The sequence below is a fragment of the Etheostoma spectabile genome, chromosome 17, assembly GCF_008692095.1.
Source record: "Etheostoma spectabile isolate EspeVRDwgs_2016 chromosome 17, UIUC_Espe_1.0, whole genome shotgun sequence".
Classification (NCBI taxonomy): domain Eukaryota; kingdom Metazoa; phylum Chordata; class Actinopteri; order Perciformes; family Percidae; genus Etheostoma; species Etheostoma spectabile.
Window position 1 is genome coordinate 10,282,120 of NC_045749.1, and position 15,575 is coordinate 10,297,694.

The 15,575-nt window shown below is 39.4% G+C and overlaps 1 protein-coding gene across 1 annotated transcript; it reads right to left on the reverse strand.

Moving 5' to 3' along the window:
* Positions 1-246: 246 nt before the first annotated feature.
* Positions 247-14,259, reverse strand: LOC116705420 (bifunctional 3'-phosphoadenosine 5'-phosphosulfate synthase 2). Its single transcript, XM_032541595.1, has 12 exons — positions 14,013-14,259; positions 11,759-11,872; positions 11,376-11,611; positions 11,063-11,201; positions 10,766-10,884; positions 6,018-6,131; positions 5,359-5,470; positions 4,975-5,180; positions 4,563-4,698; positions 1,922-2,190; positions 1,575-1,804; positions 247-1,077 (listed from the first exon to the last, which is right to left on the reverse strand). Exons 1-12 carry the CDS (start codon positions 14,242-14,244, stop codon positions 936-938), a joined length of 2,049 nt encoding a protein of 682 aa, XP_032397486.1. The 5' UTR covers positions 14,245-14,259; the 3' UTR covers positions 247-935.
* Between the last annotated feature and the right edge of the window lie 1,316 nt (positions 14,260-15,575).

Here is a 15,575-nt window from a genome sequence, read left to right on the forward strand (position 1 = left end):
TACAGTAGTTTCTTGTTTAGTATTTTCCTCTACCACTTCTTGCCAGCAGATGGCAGCACTGTACTATAGGCTTTGCAGTCACAGAATGCCACACTGCTTGGTCAACTTTAACCTTTAATTGATAAGTATGCACCTTGTACACACAAAAGTTAATATAGGTCCAGAGGTATCACTGAAAAAAAAACACATTTACAGTACACAATATACCAGTATTCATCATAATAAAAAACTTCATGACTGCATTTGTCTTTCTAAAATTGGAGGTCTTTATTATGCACATGCCCATTTTATAACATCACACAAATCTCAGAGACATTTCAGGCATACGCCAGCAAGAGATTTAAACAATTTCTGTTTTATAATGTTGACATATGACAGAAAGGCAGTTTCACATTATAAAAAAAATCGATGTTGTATTTTACAATAATATGAAATGTTGACACGATGAATTAATTAACATTCATACATGTAAACCAAAGAGGCACTGAAGGTTGTGATACAACTGCAAGGAACTTTCAATCAGGTCATACAAATAACTGGACAGACATTGATATTATTGCCATAAAATGCTCTTTTTGCGTCCCTCAGATAGTATATGCAAATATTAAAAATGATTTCATGTCTTGGGATGTGCTCCTGAATAAAATAAAAATAAAAGAATCTCAAGTTACCTTTAAATACATAGTTTAAGTTAATATGCATATAAACATACAATATATTTATAAATCACAGTTTTATAGGAATGTCAAAATGTAATTATTTAATTGTTTAAGACAACTTTTTACGATTTGGTGAAGACTTGGACAAAACACCCACCTTTACCAGAATGACTCATGATTCAAAGAAATCTACTGTAAATGAGTATTTTTGTATAAGATAAAACAAGAATCTATTTAAATTACTCCTGGAGAGGTGGGTGTTATATTTGACACGCCTTATGAATCTTTCTGCAGAGAGGTGTAGTACTCGACCAACACCTTCCAGGCCTTGGGGGCCATGAAACCGTCTGGAGGGTTGTCTCCACTTCGAGCCAAGCTCCTCATCTTGGTTCCAGAGATGAACTCAAACTCAGCATGTCTGAGAAAGTGAGGAATGAGGAAGTATGGAGAGAGTGGGCAGGACAGGTTATTAGTGTTGTAAACTATGATAATAATAACAAATCATATGATTAGGCCATAATTATGATATTACAATATTATATCTGCACAGAAATACCAATTGGAGGGAGGTGTCTTGAGATTTATATTAAATCTGCTTGTAGTGCCAACAAGATATCATGTGGGGTCACAGGTGGTTTCCCATTACCATGAAATTCCTGTTTTGAAGAATTTGGGCCTATACATCTTTCATGTTTTGGCTTAAAAGGATTTGGGTCTACAAATGTGTGCGATGAGGATGTAATGTAATGCTGTTTTAGAATTTCAATTCAAGTCTGAAAAATGTGTTGCGCACTAATGATTCAGTGCACTTTGTCCTTTGCATATGCTCCAGTTTTCTTGCAACTGGGTTCACAACAGGACACCAATGTAGAGTCCAGGTTTTTTATTAAAGAAATATTTTTTTTCTTGACTTACCGCTGTGGGTCAAAAAAGTCCATAGCCTTCTTTGTCTTGTTGTAGGCAGCGACCCTGAAAGGGATGATCTCCACAGAGGTGAGCCCCGGGGCCATGGTGAGGACCTTGCCTCCGTGGGTGGGTTCATACAGGTCCTGCTTAGTCTCCGGGTGAGGAATGCCTGCAGGGTCCCGGCCAACAATGTAGAAGTTTGCTCCGGCGACCATTCTGGCTCTACAGTGCCATTGAACCTGATAACATAGGTTAATATTCAATCACACATAGTTATCTTGGGTAAATGGTTGAAGAGTACAAAGCCAGACTGATCGTAATGTCTGACTAAACAATAAGCCACCACTACTTCTCACCTCTGTGGGTCCGCCGTACATCATAGGTGAGGGGAAGATGGCAACAATGGTGCTGGCTGGGTCCAGGATGCCCTCCTCCAGGACAGCAGCATGCTGCTTCATCCGCCAGTCCAGAGGCACATCGTCATCTTTGGTCCAGCCGCCCAGTGGGTGCAGTAGGAGGACCGGATTCTTGTAGCCTCGCTTCAGTAGACGGCGCTTCGTGTCCTGCATCAGCAGGGCGTGACCATTGTGGACCGGGTTACGCAGCTGGAATGCGAATACAGCATCTAAGGAAGACGACATGGATGACCACAAAATAAAGTTTACATCATAGTATTTGTAGTAATAGCAGCAGTATTACAGTATACTAGTAGCAGCAGAGCAGTACAATATTATTTACATATTTTGGACTGTACAGATCAGAAGAAGCAACAACAGAACAGAACAACAGAAGCTCAACAGCTGCCCTGTACAGTCCAAAATCTGTAAAGAATATTGTGCATTTTAATAGCTGTCACAGCAGACATGCTCATACGACCTTTTACATAACTCAGGACTTTGGTTCATAAATTTGGCATTAAAATTGCTTATTATGTGTGTGAAAGGATAAGTCTGATTCCATGAAAGACCAAAATCAACAATGAATTTATTTCACTAGCAAGTATTTTCTGTGTAGCAAAATCTACTAAACCACATTCTTCTATGTCATAGAGCTCCACTGTTGTCCAGAAAATATTACAAATTCATTAATGTGAGTAAACATGAGCAGTGTTTTTTTTTATTTTTGGACAATCTCAAAGATTATTGCCTCATAATACTCACTCAAAATCTGCAGCACAATATTGTCCCCAACAAATGCACTACATCCTTTTGTTTGAGTCATTTTTGTTACAAAAAAACTACAAACTACAGTCCCAAGACATTTCAGAAAATTATTTAGCTTAAAAAAAGAAAATGTATATATTTCTGAACCGTTTAAAACCATAGTTGTTCAGTTAGAATTAAGAAACTTGTGCGTGAAAGCCATAGACAAAATGTTTAGAGACAGCTTGCTGGTTTTGGTCATTTCATGAGGTTTGAGAGCATTAAGAAAACAGACTATTTTCAGCCTATTTTGTTATGTTCACATGAAAAACATGCTTTTGCCAATAACAAAACTCAGGATGGGACCACAGAGCAGCAAAAAATACAGAAAACAAAACTAAGAAAATGCATACTGTATTGTGGTGCAGATAAATAAATGGCACAATGTTGAACTCAGCAATCACACAAGTGAGCGGGTGAGAGTAAAAACAGGTGATCATATTTCATAGTGTTTTTAAAAAAGATATTATATGTCTCCACAGATCACAAACATCACCATGCAGCTATTAATTTACCATTTTACTTTTTCATCTGGTCCTTTGTCAAGTGTGTCTGAAAGACAAATGGTGCACTGCTAAATACATTGCTTTCATGTTTAAATGTTTTTCATTTTTTCACTAGGTGCAATTGTAATTTTATTTATGGAATTGCGTGAATCATAAGTGGCTACGTAAAACACATGGCATGCCTTTGTGTGTGTTCCCTAATCATTATTGTTGTTATTTTTTTTTATTTATCCTTTATTTAACCAGAAAGGTCCCACAGAGATACAACAGCTCTTTTGCCATGAAGTCAAACAAGATCACCAGCAAAACAAAACATGTTTAATATAAACTGAAGTACAGACAGGGACAGATAACATCACAAAAACAAAGAGCATACTAAAACATTCCAACAGACACAAAACATGGAAATCAGAGGCTCAACAATCAGGGCAAATACTTGCACCTGTTGAAAACATTTGTTGTGTAAACATTCTGGAATCTTTACCCTCTTTTTTAAGATTATTTTCTTGGGCATTTCCACCTTTAATAGACAGGACCGTTCAGATATGAAGGGGGAGAGAGAAGGGAAAGACATGCAGGAAACCCTCACAGGTCGGACTCAAACCCTTGGCCCTCTGCATGAGGAATACACCTCTATATATGTGCGCCTGCTCTACCAACTGACCGAACCGGCCACTCTTCAGCCTCTTTTGACGTGTAAAAAAAAAAAAAAAGAGGTCAAGAAGGGGTAAAGATTCCAAGTTAAGTCTTTGCAGCTCTTTCCAAGCTTGTGAGGTGAGAAACAAAAAGGCAGATTTACTTAGTTCTGTCTGGATAGTCAAGACCACGAGGAGCCGTTTCTCTGATGATCTAGTGTTACTACTACTAGAGGAAAAAGTCAGTAAACTGGATATGTACTGCTGTAATTTTCCTGGTAAAGCTTTTGCGATAAAAATAAACATATGGGGTTTTTCTCCTTAAACACAGGGAAGTCCACAGAAGCATTTCATAAAAATGTGTATTTCCACTTGCACCAGATTTAAACGTAACAGTAACATCTGCAGTAAATTAAAAGCAGTTGTTAAGGAAGCCATTGCCACTTTTAAAGATGGTGCCACAGTATAAATAATGCTATAATCTGCATAAAGGTGCACCTTTGCTGGATTTGATCCACCACTAGAAGTTGTAGAAATAGAAAATAAAATTGATCCCAATATAGATTAGATTAGATAGATAGTTATTATTGTCTATGGACACACTGCGCTCTACCAGTCAGTTGCTCTGTGATTACGTAATTTCGACTTTCTAACCTGCTTTCATGTCTTTGAACTTCTGCTTCAGCTCCTGGGGAGTAAGGCGGTACTGGTCCAGTCCATCGTTCCATTTGATTCGCTCAAGGACCTCCAGGTCACCACCTACCAGCCAATCGCCTCCCTCCATAACCATCTGCACAAGGTGATAAACAGAGAATTATTTTTGTGGACTTAAATATTTACCTGAAGCAAGAATTTTCATGTAAAATCATTTTCATTGTACTAAGTTTATTCTGAGGCTTGATTTACGTTTTGTTTGCCAAAAATCACAAAGTTCCATACTGACACAGCGGAAGTTAATAATCATGTACAGTAGGTTCCAGTATCTTACTGTCTGCAGTGCAATCATGTTGCAGACATTGAAATTATAACTGCGTGTGTTGAAGACATTTGATGAATGCCTTATCACCTTAATGTAAGGGTGCTGTGCACAAGTGGTGCCCCACTGTCTGGCACAGCGTTCCTCCTTGCGGTGTTGGTAGAACTCTGGGTTCCTGAGAATAGCCACACGGGAACCCTGGTACTCCAGCGCTACAGCAGCACAGCCGTCCAGTTCCTGCTTGGTCTCGGTGCTAACAGGCAGGACGATGGGCACAGACAAGTTGATGGTCCCGCCTGAGACAAAGGAGGATGCAGTGATGTCAACCAGTAAACCAAAACAGATATCATTTCAGAAATGTTATTATAAAGGTTATCAGTTTGAAAGGGAATGAGCGGCTAGGTTAAGGCTACACTGCTGTACGTGTCCTGGCAGTTTATAAGAAGAGTAAATGAATAAGCAACCGTCTCTTACCATCAAGCAGGTTGCCAAAGTGTATGACCTGGAGGAACTCTCTCTCTCTCATGAAGCCCTTCAGAGGGCTAGCCCAGCCTTCCGATAAGACCTGCACCCACTGTAGATCCAACTGTGCACAAAGAATAATTACTCATTTTAAACAGCATGAAAGACATTTAACTTGTGGATTTAACTGCATTGATGGTATTCAGTGTATTGTAAATATCAATACTTTCACCAAAAAAGTATGTAATTACACTATGAATGTAAAAATCAATGAATTGTGGATGTAAGAATGCTGAATGCTAGAGTTTCACTTATCACTGTATGAGAGCCTTATTGGGCTGCGTTTGAATGAGACGTTGCTGCTGCTGGATTATTTATGATCAATATATTAACTTCCTCACTAAACCATACCAAGATGAGAAAACATGTTGCATACACAACCAAGGATGAATAATTGACTGAAGATGGAGGTGTTATTTTTTTATATTTCTATATTTTTTTTCTTATTTTGAACACACAAATAAAGAGAGAAACAGAGCATTACGGGTCCAAACAGTGGGGGATGTTTATGAGCTCATCATAAGCAGCTCTCTGCCAAGTCCAGTATTGACCCCCTTGTCCATTTGCTGTGTGACAGAAAAAGTAGCCGGTATACTGGAGCGGTGGGTTACCTTGGTGATGCTGATGGTGGGAAGTGTGTTTGCGTCAGCCACAACAAGATTCAACTTGTTCTCCATAACAAAGAGTTCATTTACCTCCTCCATAATCTCGCCTGGTACAATATTCTATAAACAAGGAGAAAAGAGGAATAACTATATTATAGTTGGATACGGGTGGTCATGTAGGCCTTCTTAATAATGAATCAATTATTTCCTATAGTATAAAATGGTTAAAAAGTGCAAAATGGCCTTCATAATTTTCCCTGAGCCCAAAGTGAGATCTTCAGATTGCTTGTTTTGTCCAACCAGCAGTTAACCAACAGAAGCCCAAGAATATTTCATTAACTATATATGACAAAGAAACGCAACAAATCTTTACATTTGAGACGCTGGAATCAGAGAACATTTTTGCTCTAAACAATTACTTAATGCAGTTAGTACCTAATTCAATTCAAATCACTTTATTCATCCCCAGGGTGCATTTAAATGACACAAAGAGCAGCATATTCCACCAGATACAGTACATCAACAATAAAACTAATAAATAGATATTAATATATAAAAAGAAAAAGGGGGAAGGGGGTGATGTAGATTTTACAGGTATGGTTACCTCCGTCAAGGAAGTTTGGATTTGGCGTCTGTTGTTTTGATTGTTTGTCTGTCAGCAGGATTATGGAAAAGACTACTGGCCAAATTGAATGTAACTTGATAGATAGAGGGTGTAGCATAACACCACCCTTCTATCAAGTTACATTCAATTTGGCCAGTAGTTTTTGGCCAAGGAAGAACCCATTCAGGGCGGATACCGACATTTCTTTTTCACAGACATTAGTAACCAGTGGCGTGGTGTAAGTTTTCCACTAGGTTTGGCTACAGCTTTGTAGGTGGCTGTGTGGATTTTGGCCGTCTCTGTTGTTTGCAGCTGTGACCCAGGGTGACAGACATTCAGCAGCGACATTCAGATGGTGAGGTGTTGTTGATTATCACATTATATGTACAGTATTGTATTATCGTTGCACAGCGTCACCCTCAATTTCTGCATTATGAATTACATTTAAAAGCATCCTGACTTCTGGTTCTAATAGTTTGGGAAATATATATCCAGATGGTTGTGGTTACAGATTTGCATGTGGTAGAAGGCTGGACTATTGGCCTTGGCAGAGGTCTGCTTTCTCTGAGTTCTCTTCAAGTTGTAAATATTTTGGCTATATTTTCTATATTTGTCCTTCAAACTTTCATTAGTGAACATGAGTTTATAGTAGGTCTAAATAGCCCAGGAGATTGACTCCTAAATGGGCATTATACATTTTTAAATCTTTATGCTACTAGGAATACTTTTATCAATGTTGAGATTAGAATCAGAATGAAGAAAATAATAGATTGTCCATTTTGTTATATTTCTAAAACGTGATGCATTATATCCAAGATTAATTAGTTTTTTGTCCTCCACAGTCCTGTTGGTTTTCCATCTTACCAGGTATCTTTCTGCATTTACCTGTTTTTTTGAAGTAAATTAGTCACTATTAAAAGCTAGAAATGAACCAGCAGCTGGCTGCTTGTCAGAACTGTTCAGGTAGTGAACCAAACACAGCTTGGTTTGTGTAGTGAAAAAGGCAGATGCTGTATGCACTTTATAATAACATGCTGTGACACTTTTTATAGCTTGAATCTCTCAACAGCCAGTTGCAAATATATTTTAATATATATTATTTATGTATCGATGACAGAGCAGGACATGATTCCAGAGAGGGATTTCAATATCACAACTACAATTCTGTCTACAGGAGTTAACTTTACCTAATTTTTACAAACTGGTCCTGTTGACAGAACATTGTTTTATTTAAAAGTAAGTCACCTCTGCCTCAGTGACAGGGCAATAGCTACTCATTAACTTTATCAGTAACTTTTCCTTCAGCAAGGCTTGAGCCTTGACAGCACACAAATGGGTACACTTTGTTTCTACGAAGGTCTTTATTGGTTTTGTTCCCAAGAACAGTATTTTGTTGTCAGGGTTACACTTGTCTTTCCAGACTTTTGTTAACAAACATGTGATGACAGTGATGTGTTAACACCGAACACTCTAATGCAAATTGTATTTGTGACCAGATCTGTTATTCTTTTGCATGTTTATAAATGATCCTTGAGTCAAAATGACACAGTACCCTCAGAGTAAAAGAGAATACCATCTTTTTTATTTATTCTTATCTGTGAAAGACACTTGTAAGGAAAAGATATAAATATCAGGTTGCTTCAAATTTGCCCCCTGAGGGCAATGGAAGACCTTTTTGAAGTGTCCACCAAATAGGCCTGAATGTTTCACTGATTGTCTTGATGGTTGCCAATGGCGTGTTTACACTGATAAGTACATGTAAGATGCTCCCTTATGTTACATTGTGAAATGACCTAGGTCTATACTCTAAGCAGAAAAAAATGAATGGCATTTATTTCTTGTTTTTTGAAAGTAAAATGTATTTCTATCAATGTCATTAACTGAAGAGTATCTTCTTCTTAGCAACATTTCATTAAGTAAAGTTTCTGTCTCTGCAGAAGAAAGGTTTTCCTTTTTCTTGTTGGGAAACTGCCATCTATTATATAGAAAAGGGTGGCCAGGTTAAAGGTTAAGTTATCCAATAAAAAATACCATACTCAGTTTACACTTTTTCACAGTTCCCTTCACACAGACACAGAGCTGTGCAAGCAAGTGACACTACTTTGCACTTGCAGAGTTGAGACCAGCCTCTGCGCAATTGCATGCTACAAGCTCATAGCAAGCTTTTGATGCCTCTGCTAGGGTGGTCCAGTGAGGTTTATACAGACGCTCATCTGTCTTAACCCTAACCCCAGCTACTGGTGAAGGTAATTCAGATAATGGAAGTAGTGTTTTTCGACACACAGCCTGCCTGGTAAGTTGCCCTCTTGATATTGCTCCACAATGGAACTGGTTGGTGAAATTTCGTCCGGCAGTTTGATCTGCCCAAGATGATTGTGATTGGTTTAAATAAATGCCAATAAACCAAAGCACTGTTTTTCTCCTATCCAGGAATGCCGTATGGACTACTTAGACCTTCCTCAGCAGCGTTGTGGAAATAGGTCTGGTAATGCAAGACTAAAAATCAACAAGGCTTCTGCAATAGCAGAACCTTGTATTTTTTTTTGCCATGACCAACAAACCTGGACACTTTGTCACACCCAGTGCTAGCGTGAGACATTGGGAGAGCACATGCCTTTACAGATCCAAGGCCCTTTGGAATATTATGTGTTGGAAGAGTTTCTGAACTGTTTGCATTTTCCAAATGCAAGCCAAGGTTCAGTTCCTTCTTTAAAGGTGCACTAAGCGATGTTGGGTGACGTTACTTCTTCTTGATGTTAGAAGTATTTTCAAACAAAACAAGACTAGCTTGCCCCTGCGCTTCTGCGCACTAATCCCCCCATCCCCCTGTTCCCAAATCCTTGTTGTCAGTTATTGGCTGGAAAGCTGGAACACTGTGAATGCTTTGTGGAGCAGTTGGAAGATTTTGTTTTTGTTGTTGTTTGTAGACCCTGGGCTATGTACAGAGACTGCGTTTTTTTACAGTGTGTTCTGGGGACAGGCAGCTTGTGGATAGTGAGGAGATGTTTGTTGTATGGGACAACAAATGTTCTAGCCTAAAACACGTGTGACACTGCTTAGAGCACCTTTAAGACTTTGTACCACTGAAACAGCTAGCCTAACATCTGAATCTACAGTACAAATAAGTAACATCCTACTATCACCCTCCTCAAGGCTGCATGAAGTAGCAAGGGCAAATCCTGTTATGGTGGCTTGCATATAACTGCATTTCCAGTTTTGGTAAGAACATTTTTTTTTTTTACTAATAATTGTAAACAAGAGATCTAAAGCTGAAGACCTTGCTTTGCCATAGATGTATCTGTATGTCATTTCAGCACGACAGCAAGGAGGTGATATTTTACCCTAAAGTGACCATGCTCCTTTTTCTCAAAAAACACCCCTAAACATGAAGATGTCTTGAATAAAATTCTTAAAATCATTTTTCTGAAACATTCAGGCATCCTATAAAGGCTGCCATGGCCCCCAGATGCCAAATTTGCAGTGCCCCGATAACTATTATCTTTTCAACATGTAAATCTACATCTGTCTCATATGTGTTACTTCGTTATCGTTATCGTTATGCTTAACTGCCCCACTATATTCTACATCCTTTTTTTTAGACCTAATTAATTTTATTTTGATATCATACGTATGTTATATGATAAATTGTGTGCATATGCTCTACTTAATTTCTATCAGCAGAAAAAATGTTTTTTCTGCTCTGAGCAACCAAACACCGTCTAATGGTCACCCTGACGTTTACTGCCACTGGTTAGATGTTACAACCCCCTCATCTTTCATGTGATCATCATCATAGCTGGACAGAAAAATCCAGGACTGACAAACAACAATACATCCTCTTCAAGTTTAGTATTTAAACACTGTTTGGTTTGAGAAAGCCAGCCCATCCCTGACTATATTGAACCTGCTTTGTGATATAAGCTCCTTGTTTAAAAAAGGATAACGTATTCCGTGTACTGGGAGAACATTTGACATTCATACCATTCACATAGTAGCCTCCTAATCACACCAGTTGAAATCGGTGTGCTTTAAGACACAACACACAACTTTGTCTTGTACACAGAAAAAATGTCTATCATACACCATACAGAAATGTATGGCCTGATAAAGGCTTGTGTGAGATATGATATGATACATATGATACACCCACCTGCTCCTTGAGCAGCTCCAACACCTGCTGGAGGCACTCGTTGACTGAGAGCTCTCCAGTTTTCAACACAAGGTCTGGCGCCTCCGGACACTCATATTCTGAGTCAATCCCAGTGAAACCTGGCAACAAATGTGAAACCATACAATGAAATGTCATTGAAACCTCATTAGCATTGATATTTCATTTTTACTTGAATGAGGTAAGTGTTGAGGGCTTGGCATTACTTGCATCACCCAGAGAGAGGCAGCATATAAGACATGGGAGAAAGTTCGCTGAGGTAAGCATTGTCCAACAGACCTTTGATCTCTCCAGCGCGAGCCTTCTTATAAAGTCCTTTTACATCCCTGCTCTCACACACCTCAAGAGAAGCGTGGATGAACACCTCAAAAAATGGTAGCCCAGCACTTGCATGGATCTTCCTCGCCTCATCACGATCCTGCGGAAGAAAATAGAACATTTATTACATTTGAATACAGTTTAAAGGTTTGATGTGTAGTCCACACTGCTGGTACATTTGATTTGGGATATAACAACATTTTATCAAACACTGTATTAGATGTTTTCAGCTATATGAATCAGCATATACCTTTAACTGTTAATGTTTTCTGACCTTGCCAAAAGGAGAGATGAAACTGGTGACGCACACCAGCCCAGCGTCTGCAAACAATTTGGCAACCTCAGCAATACGACGGATGTTCTCCTCGCGGTCTACCGCAGAGAAGCCCAGATTCTTGTTCAGGCCGTGTCGAATGTTGTCTCCGTCTAGTGAGTAGCAAGGAATAGCATGGGACACGAGGAACTCCTCTAGGGCAAAACTGATGGTAGTCTTCCCGGCACCTGATAAACCTGGACCGAAAATGTGATAGGACAAGACATACATGCATGACAGCACTGTTTTAAAAACAGTCGATATCAGATTAACTCCTATGTAGCAGAGAACGAAACCACCTCATGGCCAATAGACAGATATCATATAAGACTGTAAGGACTCACCGGTGAGCCAGATGGTACAGCCTCTGAAGCCTCCCCTGGTGCCCACTACCTGCCCTCTCTTGCTCCGGCTGACATGGTGGGCCTGGAACACCACATTGGTCGACCTGTTGAATCCTGAAATAGAAGAACACATGCTCAGACAGAAGCAAACTAAAGTATTTCTGGAAGAGTTACTTACAATCGCTTGATGTAAAAAAAAAAATTATGCAAAGAGGACTAGACTGGTTGCAGTAAGCCATCTTCCCTTATCTAAGTAATACAATCTGTATCAGAATCATAAAGGGATTTATTGCCCAGTAAGTCACACAGTACAAGGAATTTGCCTTGGTGGTTGGTGCATACATAAATAAACATGTCAAACATTAATATGAAATATACAATAAATACAGAAAGATATATTAAAAAAGAATAGCTCTTTTAACATAAGAAACAAAGAGGCTGCTAATGTCTAAAATGTAAAGACGTAGGCATATCATGCAAACTAACATGATGTGAAACTTTACATAGTGATTAGCACTCAGTTCAGCTTAGCGTGACTAGTTTTACTTGCCGTGACTTTGTGGACCAGGCTGTGGATAAATGGGCTGTGTTGACTTCTAGAGGGGAATGGTAGAGGAGGGAGGCATGGAGGGAGGGAGACAACTGACTGGACAATGTGTCCAGTGTGCTGCCTGCAGCCCAGCGATGATGTGGCAGTGCTCGTGCCCACACGCTCGCCCTCTGGACCCACTTTCCCCTCTTCCCTACATCCATCCCATTGCTGCACTTTTTGCATACTCACACCCCTCCCCCTCCTCCTCATCCTCTTTTTAATCACTATCCCCAAGGCTTACAGTATAACCTTTCTCTAAACAGTTCTGTCTACATCTGCCAATCTGCATGACAAAGCCCTTTTACATCTTCTAATACAGCCATGACTGTAAAAAATGTTCAGCTCCTGCTCAGAGCTTATAAGCAGTATGAACATACATGCTCAACTGATAATCTTCCCAAAATGACAAATAGCCTCAAGTTTTTGTATATATGTACACACACCCACACCCATAGACTAATAGCACTATTCTTCCACCAACATATCAGCTTACTTCTTCTTTCTCAGGAAATTACAAAAAATAAAAAGTGGTCGGAAATTTCTCAACTGAAGGCATACATACAATAATGTATTTATCAAAGTAATAATTACACTTTTGGTAACTTAACAAAGATCACTGGTAAAGCTGCAACTAATGATTCTTTTTTTATCGTCAATTGGTCTGTCATTTTCTCAATTATTATTTTGTATTTGTCATACAATTAAGACAATTGTGAAAAATGTCCACCTTTACATATTGAAATTGATCATTCTAACCAATAGACGGTCTATAAACCCAAAGATATCCAATTCACAATTGTGGAAAGAGAAAATAAGCAAATACTTGCATTTAAGAAGCTTTAAGAAGCAGCAAATATGTGCTTTAAAACAAAAGTGACTCAGACATTTTTGTTATCAAAATAGTGGCTGATATCTGAGTTTATATGGTGTATTAATGGTGCACACTGAGGTGGTATCTACAAAATACCGCTTATGGGACAAATGCTGTCATAATGGATAAAGACACTAAACAGGTTTACGCATGTAATTTTGAGATGACAGATTATACAAGTTTCTCGTTATTCTCACGTATCACATTTTTGAAATCATTCCCATGACTCCACATGTCCCCCAAGTTAGCAGCATTCCTGGGCATCAGACTGCCGTTTCACATTGGCCTCTTTCTCCCATAGACAGTTAAAGAAAGCTTTCTCCCCCTCACTGTTATGAATGGGCCGAATTGACATGGATACGTTCCTAAAACAACCGGCCTATTCAGAGTCAAGGAAAGTCTGTAACCCTCACACCTACATTACAGAGGTTCAGAAGTGAAAGAGCCGTTGCAGAAAATAATATTTTAAAGCAGCAATGCAGGGTTGCCGGTAGGACTTTGAAGGAAAACGTAATCAACTGACGCTAGGCTACTTTTCACAGTTTTTCCTGTGCATCGGAGTGTCGTCAAAGAGAACTAGCGGATGGTCAGCGTGTTATTACTGCGTATTAAAATACTAATTTGACACATAGCCTAACTGCTCGGGGGGAGTTTTAGCTACATCTCGGAAACTGGCTGGCTTGCGAGTACTTGGCTGAACTTTTGAAACAAACATTTCAGGGCTAATCAGATGACAGCTTGAATGTCCAGTCGTTTCTTTTTTTTCCCCCGTTATGTCCACATTTACTTACCGTACGAAGCTTTTTCACTCCGGACATATCGCACGAGTGAATCACCGCCGACGGACTGCTGAACACCGGGGCTGCCTGGGGCCGCTTCACACACAGCCTGGATGAGGGAGTCGAGTTGTAAACTCCGAAAATTTGGTAATCGAGGAAGACGAGGGGAGTTTAAAAGGGACTTCCAAGACACGTAGCGTTCCGCTGGCCCTGCCTCCAGCCCCCTCCTTCCAGAAATCTGCATAATTTGGTACTAGCATTGCCAGAACCGTACCCGAGACACCCGAAAGAGTAGCTACAACTACATGGGCGCAGTTCAGGTTACATAAACAAATGTCTATGTTTATTTTAGGAGAAGAAGCAAAACTGTAAAGCTTAAGAAAACATTAGCCTCCACTCTTGTATAATGTATTCTATCAGAGCAAAATGGCAGAAAGTTTAGGTTACTCTCATAGAACTATTCAAACTTCAATGTCAAGCTAAGGTTTTTTTTTTTTTTTACCTTTATTTTTACAGGCAAGTCATTAAAGGTAGGCTACGTCCAATGTGTAATACTGCCATAAATCAAAAAATGACCCCATTGCGTCATCATTAAGAAAAACATGCTAAATTGAGATAGGCTATATCTTTTCTGACAACAGTGCTAATGCCAGTATTTTCTCCTTTTGAAATCTAATGCCTGTTTGTGTTTTGGCTTGTGTGTTGTTCTTTCTTTAACTGTCTACGGTTGTTATCAGCTACCCAGTTTGACAGCCATGCAGTCCGGGTTACCAGATATACCTGTTACCGTAAACCTAGCGCGGTACAGCTGTAACGTTAGTACAGCCCATAGACCGTTAATATTAAAAGCAGTAGCTAAACAAACAAAAGGGATCAACGGCGATAGATTCTACCCGACCTATAAACCCGGGGTAAATATTATGTAAACTGGAGACAGTTTATTAGCTCAAAAGGACGGAGAGTTGGCTAATTTCCTCCTGAACAGGTAGCATTAGCTTCAGGCTAATTTATCACGGCTACAAGGGACGGGCATTTTATGTCATTTAAACATTTGTGTACTCACATTGAAATATATAGGTAGAGTACCCAAGTTGGTTACTCGCAAAAACAAATTGAAACACAGCCAGTGAAGTGATCCCGATAGGTGCTGGCTAACGCCGCCATGCTAACCCTGCTAATACTGGAAGACTAGGCAAGAGGGCTATGGCAGTTTATGAGTAGCTTGTTCAGAGGCCCTAGCCGACAAAGGTGAGTAATTTTAGTCAGTGGAGAGTTATTTTTTAGCGGTTCCTACTAGGGTTGTGCAAAAAATTGATTTACATTCCTAATGCGATTCAACCTCTATGATTCAAAATCGATTCACAGAATTCCAAAAATGTATTCATACATTCAAACAGTAGGGAGAGTGAGGTAAAGTGCGACACTGGGTAATGTGAGACAACCCCTGTATCTAGGCAACAGAACACATTTGTGCCCATGTGACCATTTTGTTTCCAAGCTCCTCCCATTTCCCCTTGGCCATAAAGGAGAGAAGCTCATTTAGCTGAGGTAAGCATGCTTTTTCCAACAAAATGT